The sequence below is a fragment of the Zeus faber genome (assembly GCF_960531495.2).
Source record: "Zeus faber genome assembly, chromosome: 6".
Classification (NCBI taxonomy): domain Eukaryota; kingdom Metazoa; phylum Chordata; class Actinopteri; order Zeiformes; family Zeidae; genus Zeus; species Zeus faber.
Window position 1 is genome coordinate 29,992,205 of NC_137201.1, and position 10,326 is coordinate 30,002,530.

A 10,326-nucleotide genomic window follows, 5' to 3' on the forward strand; every position below is an offset into this window, starting at 1 on the left:
GTCGGTCTCAACATTTCCATCGGCTGCTGCTGCTTTGAAAGGTAAGGATTCTGATTCACTGTCGGATTCAGAGAAGTGTTTCTGTTGTTTTGCATTAGGTTTCAATGTCACTGTTGACGTTTAATTTGTAGACAACCTTTTTTCTGACATTTTATAAATGTGGGAATCCTAGTTCTGACACACATGCATGCCCTTGATTTCCTGTCACACTGTCAAAAACTTACATATACTATGTTTGTGTAGAAGAAGTCTTTCTCTGTATAACTTTACAGAATGATTTTTCTATGCTATGAATAACACTATACCAAATTTATGGTTGCTAATAAAGAAACTCACTGAAGAACTGGGGAGCCCTATGAAATATATCTAAAGCTGACGATACCAAAACAAGGAATTAATCTCATAAAACATCCTCTGTGACATGAATTACCTCCCATGGTGGCATATTGCCTGTCAATCAGCCACTTGTGTTTAACAAGACAAGTCTGAAGACTAGTTAGGCTAATCAAAACCAGTGGGTGGAGCCAGTGTATATAATGACTTCTGTAGATGCCTTTGTCATCAGAGTGAAAGAGCAATGCTATTTGCCAACATGGAAGTGCATGTCAAATTAGTTTTCGTAAGTGTTTGTTGTGTGTTGGCTGCATCACAGAAACCGTTGCGGTGGGGTTCCCACCCTCAGCAGCCTGGAGTAGCCATGTCAACGCACCTGCAGCCTCTCAGGCTTTTAGAGGGCTCTAAACCAGAGCCAAGTCAGCAGCAGACCCGACAGGAGCCAGAGAGGGCACGGGTGGATGTTCAAGAGAAACAGAGCCTTCACCCAGCGTTGACCTGGCGGTTTCCGAAAGACCCAGTTGAGGAGCACACGTATCCGCCTGAGTTCTCACTGAGACAGCCAGAACCAGCCAACAGTTTAACTGTTACGTGTGGGGAAAACGTTGTCCGGGTAGAAGTCCAGAAAGACCTGCTTGGCATCGGACAATCCATCCTGCCCTCTGACATCACGCTGGGAGACTGTCCTCCAACCGGTGAAAGTTCCTCAACGCTCATCTTTGACTCACCACTGCATGGCTGTGGCAGCCAGCTGACAGTAAGTGGCTGGTATTTGCTTATGTTTCACACTGACTTTAACATAGTTTAGGTTTGACAGCATTTCTCAAGTCAATTGGGAGTGGCTCTATCAGTTTCTGTGTAGTTGGTATAATTAGTTTGGTCTTTTCCTTTGTTACCTGTCCAGAGGTATTTAGGCCTTCAGTTAGACTTCCTGTCTTAGTTTGTCTTGTTGCTTGCCCTGCTGTTTAGGTTTCATGTTTAGTCATATTCAAGGCCTACTCTCTTGCATTAAGTGCTACTGTTTATGGAATCCTGCATCTGCCTCAGTGCCTGCATTTGGGTACTAGTCAGACCATTACAGGCTCAGTGGCCAACGGGGGTGGTATTCACTGTGCTTTTGGCTTCATTTTGTTGTGGCATTTCACACCTACTGCATGTGTGCTGTTGAACTCCCCAAATAACTCTGAATAAGATGCTTATTTGGCTCAAGATTTGACAAGCTCTGGAAGTCCTAACATTATAGGAACTATTATATAGAAAGGTGTGTAATGTCTCAGTCATCCACACAACCCTCAGACTGGTGTCTTAAGACCTCTACAGGATGACACCCTATCAACACTGATGTAAAAGACTCGCTACTGTGTAAGGTTCAGTTAAGGCTGCTTGGTCCCCTAGAGTGCTCAGGTGATGAGCACATGGAAGTAGAATAATATCCCTATGATCAGATGGAAGCATTAATAGAAATCTATCACATTGACTACATGTCTTTCTTTCAGATGTCTGAGGACTCTTTTGTCTACTCCTACATCCTGCACTACACTCCAAGTGCTCTGGCCGGCATTGTACGAACCAGGGAGGTTGACACCAATGTAGACTGTCACTACCCAAGGTGAGCGGAGTTTAGCCTCCCCGACTAGAAACAATGCTTAACCTCATGCATGTGACTAGATTTGTTCAATACAACAATGCACTTATTTACTCTTGGCAAGCTGCTTGTTCGTTGAGGCTGGTGTGCCACTACCAACCAAAACAACCTGAAGTGATGCCGGATCTCTGCCGTTTCATACAATGCATTTACTAAAGGTTTCTATGTCATAGCCCACTATCGACTATAACTGTTCCTGACAGTTTTTTCTCCTTAAAATTAAGGAAACATGATGTAAGCAGCAATGGTGTGTCTCCTACCTGGGCTCCCTTCCTTGACACACAAACTGCAGAGGAAAACCTTAAATTCTCCTTGACACTCATGACAAGTAAGTATTGTCTTACTTCATGGTTGGGGCAAACTAAAAGGCACCATTTAAAATGGGGAACAGTCACTTTGTTTTCAGCAATGTGTAATAGCTGACCCCAGGAATTGCATGGACTTTGACTAACTGACAATGAGACGGTATAGGAAACTATTTCTGTTTGCTATCGAATTCAGGAAGTGTGCTAAAGCTGGTTATTCACTCATTTCCACCAGGTGACTGGCAGTTTGAGAGACCCTCCACTGAGTATCATCTCGGTGACATGCTTAACATTGAGGCAACAGTCAAACAGTTTCACCACACTCCACTGCGTGTGTTTATCGACAGCTGTGTGGCCACACTGATACCAAACACAGATACAGTCCCAAGATATTCCTTCCTGGACAACCATGGGTGAGGTTGAGTATTGACCATGAGCCAGTACTTTTTTGGTTTAAATGGTAAGCTGTCCAGCAACTACAGGAAACAGGTTTGAGTTCAGTCACATGTCTAACTCAAAAAAAAACTTGACAAGCTTCAAGTAACTCAGACATGCAGAGTATTGTGCAAAACAATCTGTTTAGCATCTGTGCCTTGCCTCAGTTATAATCATGTGACACAATATTATAATGGCAGAAATGAGAGCACCAAGACCTGCAGTATAGACACCCTTTGTCAGTTTAATTGCTCTTGTGTCCTTACACTTGTTTGCGTTGTGTGTTTCAGGTGTCTGATGGACAGCAAACTGACAGGCTCCGCCTCCCAGTTCCTTCCTCGTTTCCAGGATGACAAACTTCGATTCCAGCTTGAAGCCTTTAGGTTTGAGCAGGACAACCGTGGCACAGTAAGTTGGCCCAGTCAGATGTTTTCTCTACTTGTAGAGCTGGATATAGGGTCTCGTCATTTTACTTGACATTCAATAACACAATGACTTTTCAAAGATCTACATCACCTGCCGCTTGAGAGCCACCACAACAGATACTCCAGTCACAAGGACAAACAAGGCCTGTTCCTTCCCAGTTGGGTATGTAAACAGTTTAAATCATGCAGGTCACTAAGAATGAATGGTAAAGTGTCATCAACAAGTAACTTGAGTGAAAGCTATCTGTTGCTGTACTGAATTCATTAATTGGGTCTAAAGATCAAAATGTGATGTTACAGGTGGCGGGAGGCAAGTGGAAGCCATGATGTCTGCAACTGCTGTGACACTAACTGCTCAACTAGCGCCTCTGCAGCACTCTCTGCACCTGGTATGTATCATAACTGACTTTTTTCCCGTAAATGTTTCAAAGTAATTAATGTCTTTGTCCACAGGTGACAAGTGGGAAAACGAAATGGCAATTGGTCCCATCGGCATCAAGGATAGGCCCCTCAAGTGATGGGCCCTGTACAATGCTTACTGTCATTAAGTGTATTGGATCAAATAAAGCAAACATGAGGCATAATCTTATTTCCTTCATGAATTTTGTCTTGGAATCCACAGTTGGCACCACTGCAGTGGCAGGGTTGGTTTCTTCACTTTGTTGTAGAACACATTTTTGTAATGCTCTAATATTGTAGGGTTACATTCTGTATGCCGTTTTGGGCGATTTCAGTGGCTCCTAACTGAGATTGCCCTTGGTCACCTGACTATCTGTAAGAGCTACGAAAGTTATTTTGACAGCTCCAGGCATCTATTTCAAGAAGGATGGTGGAAATAGGGGGCACCACTTAAAATAGCCTAACATCATTCTGATTTTACAAATTCTGACAAAGCAGTCATATGCCTTGACCAAATGAACCATAAGTCATGTTAATCATAAGTTTAAAACCACCATGGGCGCAGAGTGCAACATTTGCAAAATTGAACCTGTATAATTACACTTGCTCCTGTCGAAGCCACAAGTCTGACTCTTATCTGCAGCAGTCAATGGTGCACACACTCCATTTGTGGCCCTGTTCACCAAAGTGAACAGGGTGCAATATCATTAAATACACTTAGCCATTCACCGAAGTGCTTCATCACTAACTACTTGAGACCACTAGCTCAGCATGAACTCTAGACCGGGTGGCTTCACCATCCAGGAGGCGGAGTTCATCCATTTTGTTTTACTCTTTGGCTTGTTTTGATCTGCATTGCATTTTGAGATTCCTGAGCTGGACCTTCAGGATATAGCGATGGGCCATTAAATTCTGACATTTAGGCCAGTGTTTTGAACTTTTTGTCACAAGAATGCTTTAAGTTTCAACATCAAACTAGGTTTTTTTTTTTTCAAAATTTAGTGGTGAGGCTGATTAGGCAGATTGTTTCCACTTCACATCTCCACACTTATTCAGTAGATTTTGATTTGTTTCACTTCTGAACTCATGCAAACTTGACCAGTTTAAATGCCCAAGGAAACTGAGGACCAATGATCCTGCTTTTACATATTTGTTTATAACTAGTGGGTCGTTTCAGTATGTAGACTTATTTACACCACCACCCAATTTGAACACTTCAGGAATCACTCATAGTTTAACATTAGGGAACATCAGTATGTGAACTGATTAACTTGTTTTCATAAAGTCAAGACCAAGGACAGTGTTGCTGATAAAATTAAAGGACACGCTTAAGGGCACTGGTGGTACCCTGTTTCATTGAAATTGAGTACATCTCAAATTACCCGGAGAAAATCCATGGCCTGAGACAATGCAAATTACTTTATAGATCTTTGCAGAGTCGATAGCGAGCTACACCAAAGGTACGCTATAGCACATCACTACACTCATCTAGTTCAATTACAGAGCTTATTCTGATTTAATAGGGAGAAAACATAGTGAAAGTATTAGAGCATGTGATTCAAAAAAATGCTGGTGCATTTACTTAGTGTTACACATTCAAACACATTCGTATGCGGAGCAAAGTCCTGCCGAACTTTATACCACACAGCGCAACCACTTAAAGCACGACAGCTTCATTTATTCCATTTATGTCTACAGTTTAATCATTCAGATTATCATTCTTTTTTATCGTTTTCTGGAAAACTTGTACTTGAACAACCGCATTCCTCAGCCCCAGACAACCCAAATTGATCAAAATAAATTGTTTACGATAAAATCAAGGTTTTAAATACTTTGGAAACAAAAGCATATAGTATTGAATTTTGTTCCCCAGCCTCTGTTTAAATTAATATTTAAATGTGGGACTGATATAATTAATGGGATTTACTTCACCTTTTGTGAACCAAGCAGCAACGTCAGCAAGTTGAAGTCATCAATCTCCTCGAGACAATGAACCTTTTTATCGCCTTCATTAACCCGCATGCCTCCGCCCTTTCAAGTGCTCACAAAAAAAAAGGCTATGAACGGAACTTGAACAAAATGATTCACCATGAAGCTTAATGAGGGGAACCAACAACTGTTGACAGCACAAAATGCACGCTCACAGCGCCCTTGAAGGTCTTGTTCTTTCTTTCATTTTTAAGTTCATCTTTCAAGAACCTTCTCCTTTCCAGCGATCTAATTTGCACCTCCGGGGTGTTGCGTGCGTCATTGTGTGTTCTTGTCCCTCAAAGCTGCTGTGTTGGAATGCAATATAAGGGGCCCCTCTGCCCACCACCACCTATAGCGCAGTCTTGCGGCTGAAAGGCTTCATCAGTTCATCACAGAGATAATTTCCCAGCCATTTCCTGAGACTCCCCTCTCTGGGATGTCAGTCAAAGTCTCATTTACAAGCTGGTAATTGGCCTGCGCGAGAGGCTGGCTGCATGGCTACCACTCAGCTAATGAGAGATCCCATGCACCACTGCCCCTCTTTCAGCGTCCCCTGGGTCTCAGCTTGGCCTGTGTGTGCGCGTGCGCGCGCGGGTGCGTGCGCTTTTTTGCACCAGGCGTGTTTAGGTGGCGAGGCCAGGGAAAAAAAGAGTCAAATATTAGGATTTTCTGCTTCGGAAATGTTAAAGTCATCGTGATAGTGCAATTGCATCGATCGAATTGATGCTGCTGGTCACAAAATAACAGATGTCAAACACAGAGCATTGCTGATGGTACAGAGGTTTCGGACTGGCAACCTGCTGCAGACATCATTGTGTTCCGGATGTTCTGCAGCAATTGCAAAAAAGTACTTTGAAATAAAATTTGATGTTACTGTTATTCAAAAAATGTTCATAACAAATTATACATTCAGACACATATGACTACAATGGAAGCTTCCCGCTTCGAGCATCTTCGAAAAGGAGATGCAAGATGCTTTTTATTAATTTTTTTAAAGCTTAAAAACTGACTAACATTAATGTATACAGTATTAAAATCCCTGTGAAGTGAAATCAGTGATTTGTTTCTAAACACATTATACATGTTAGAATTTAATTGCTGAAAACATGTGAAAAGACTGAATTGTGGAGTTAGACCCTAAAACAGTTCCTCACCGTATTTTGCGTTGGCAAAATCATGACTCGATGACGTGGAGTGGTCATACCTGCCATGGTCCCTCTCCCTTAAACGTGTAAACGTTTAACACGATTAGAACAGAGGGAACTGCCTTTTTTTTTTTTTCATTTTTCATATTTTGAAACCTATTTTAATATACCTCGCGATTTTTTTAATCATTAAAACTTGGCTGGGTGGTAAATAACACTATTTTCTGTGGTGTGACAAACTCAGATATATTTTTGCTTTACAGGGACTTTAAATGAACTGTACAGATAGACTTGACCACGGTCACACCCTGTAAACGAATTGGATGTCGTCCTGTCTCTGAAAGCCACATATTGAACCAGGAGAGTGTGATGTGGGAGAGTTAGTGAAGTCCTCTAATGAAGCGCAGAGTGATAAACTGACTGTGGTTAAAGGACTGCCACTGCCGCGATGAATGGTGATCGCATTGACAGGACGACCCCCACATCTCTCATTGGCTCTGACTCTCTCTCAACACTCACACACACACACACACACACACACACACACACACAAACAAACCCAACACCACCCCTACCCAAATGTGAACATAAAAAGCATGTGATAGCGATTTACCAGATAAAACGCTGAGTGTCGAGCCGCAGCTATCCAGAGACTTCGGAGGTAAGCGGCTACTAGATGGCTCGATTGATGTAACCCTAACCCTAACCCTAACCCTACCCTGTGCCCAAGGTCGAACGGCTGATAACGTGGCCAATCCACTCAGTCTATCCTGTCCCAGTGTGCTCCTCAGATGGCTTTGTACTAGTTTTGGTTTGGAGAATGAGTGCTCGGCAGTTGCGACGGTGACGGGAACTGTTGAGTCAGAAACAGTTGACAAAGGGATTGATGATGACATATGGTGATGACACAGCATGTATGTATGGTGATTCACTCGTACATCTGCATGTTGCAACGTTAACTGTGAGCGTGCAAATAAAACAACTCTTCATGCAACACAACATGTCAAAGTCAATTAGTTTAATGGTTTTATTTGAGTCTTGACTCAAATTGTTGTCAATTTACCACCAACCGTGACCGTAGTTCCATGTGACTTGGGTGGTATATATAACATACAATTAAGTGCCCTGATTTGAAGGTATGGCAATGCTTTAAAGGTGACATCATATCAGCGCTGAAACTAATTATTATGTTGATACATGTTATGTGCCCACCCAACATGCCGAGGGGCCGCACAGTCTACACAGGCCAGGAATTCGGCAGCCCGAGTAATGCGGCCCTTCTGGCATTTGCCCAATTGCTAGATGGCCAATCCATCACTGCACAAACATCATACCTGTCTTGCTTCCTATAGATGTTTCCGTTTGTGGAAAAAAAAACAAACGCAGGTGCTGGGAGGCTTCAATCGCTACTCACTTCTTACAATTGAATGCATTGGATTGTACTGTGCAGTATACGTATATACATACGGTATGAGGCTGAATTTGGACAGGTGCATACACGCATAAGCAGAAATGCAGTGTACTGCAAGTGCATTCATTCAACACCAAAACATACACATGCTGTCTAATCTTGGCAAACACAATATAACTCATTCCAAGTCCCAATGAACTATACATTGCATCACAACAGTAATTTTCTTAGTCATACCCAGTCCCCTTCATCAAAGATCCAAACATATGGAATTCATGTCACATACCATTTTCTCCAGGTCAAAGCATAATCCCAGGCTTCCGTTCATGCACCAATAATGAATGGAACCAAACACACAGCTAAGAACCCAAAGATGACTTTTCACAGCATTTCTCCGGATGAAGGGCTGCATAACTATAGCTATATAGTATAACTATTGTTTCATGGTATCTGTGTGTGTGTGTGAGTGTGTGAGTGTGTTTTGTGTGTGTGTGGGGGGGGGGATTTTTTTCAATAAGTAAAACATTCAATAACTTTGAATTAGAGCATTTGTTGGTCATACAGTTAAGAAGAAATAAACTGTGACTGTATTATTGTCAAATCGTTGCCCTAACTCAGATACGTCACTGAACAAAGATATTCATGTTATAAAAGATGCAACCGCTCCACTATGAAGCAAGTACAGCTGCTCCGACTGAACAAGTAATAACAACAAACAAATACAATTATATGTGGATTACAGCAGGTTCTGTAGGATTTCTGCCGTCCATGGCTGTCAACTGTGGCTGACAAAATAATAAAAGCATTATTTTTTTCTATATTCCATGGCTATAGAATAATTATAGATGTACTTCCTTTCTTTCCGATCATTTATTTACTCAAAATTATTTGCTTTTGGATCAAAATATCTCTTTATTGGAACCAAGTCGAGCGAGTTTGGTTTACCTGTTTCCTGGAAGAAGCAATGAAAACCTTGCCCTCTGCTCCGTTTGACAGCCCACCACTTTGAATGTCCACCTTTTTAATGACTGTTTATTTGAGTGGAACGGCAGTGGTTTACAGTTTTTAATTGCCTCTTCCCCCCCAAGCCGACAGCTCCGCGCACAAACAAACAAACATGAACTCTGCAGAGCTTTGGAAAGGAAAGCAGAACCGAGCGTTGGTGACCACAGCTCGATGCCCAGTGACAATGTTGGCTTTAGGGGATTAGACCACAGGGACGCTGTGTGTGCAGCCAAAAAACTGACAAACCTTGTTTTGCTGGGATAGCGTGTCATCCAGACGTCCCAACCTTTTACTCTAAACTCCTGGATTTAGCCTTTGTGGCAGTCGATAAATAACATGACACAGAACCAGGGCTCTTAGGGTTCAAAACAGTTTGACTTGACATAGGACCACTGGCAAGCACAGTAACGGAACATACGAGATGGAAAGTACTTTGTGACTGTACTTAACTACGGTCAAGTATCTGTACTTACTTACTTCTCCATTGCATATAAAATCAGATATATGTACTTTTTACTCCACATGCAAGGCTACATTTCTAACACTGTTGCGTTACATTATTGATTTTTATTAAATTGGAATTTATACTTATATTTGGCACCATTTATTAATTTTTTTGGTATATTTTAGTCAAGATATGCATTAGCATTCATCTGCAGAAAAAGTGTACAGTACCATTTTATGTTGTATTATAAGCTCTGTTATATCAGGACACTGAATAGAGAAGATATTTTACTTTTAATTCTTTAAGTACACTAAATGGCAAGTACTTTGATATAAGTAGACATGGCAATGTGGAAAGGTCACTTTTACTGTAGTAATTTTGTGTCAGGGTATTACATGTTATACTTTCACTGACTTAACATGTTCTGAGTTCTTCTTCCACCACTGTAGTACAGAACACTTCAAGACTCACAAGTAGTTCAAAATATTGTGGTTTAAGACATGGACAATTGAACAGATTTCTTTCCTGTAGTGCCATACTTCCTGTAGTGCATTGGAAGCCATCCAGTTGACCAAATTTGGACTAAAGAGAACCAATTTTATTCCCTTCTATTTTTTTGCGCGTGAATTAAGTTGCCCATTCAAGGGTGAAATTTTCCCAGCGCATTAATGATGTAGTGTTGATTTATTGAGGAGCTTGTCAGCACTTCTGACTAAGGGAAAAAAAAACAGTTCACGTCATCCAATCAGGCCCTGATGATATTTAAGGCAAATTTGGGTCCAAGTCAGCAAGACTGACTGCATTAAT

The 10,326-nt window shown here is 41.6% G+C and overlaps 1 protein-coding gene across 1 annotated transcript; it reads left to right on the forward strand.

Annotated features, from left to right (window-relative positions):
* Positions 1-697: 697 nt before the first annotated feature.
* On the forward strand, positions 698-3,661 carry LOC307232049 (zona pellucida sperm-binding protein 3-like; the record flags this gene model as incomplete). Its single annotated transcript, XM_080002930.1, has 8 exons — positions 698-1,090; positions 1,830-1,942; positions 2,203-2,306; positions 2,519-2,696; positions 3,009-3,126; positions 3,224-3,301; positions 3,444-3,453; positions 3,597-3,661. The coding sequence occupies 8 exons, from the start codon at positions 698-700 to the stop codon at positions 3,659-3,661; spliced, it is 1,059 nt and encodes a 352-aa protein (XP_079859056.1).
* Positions 3,662-10,326: the final 6,665 nt, after the last annotated feature.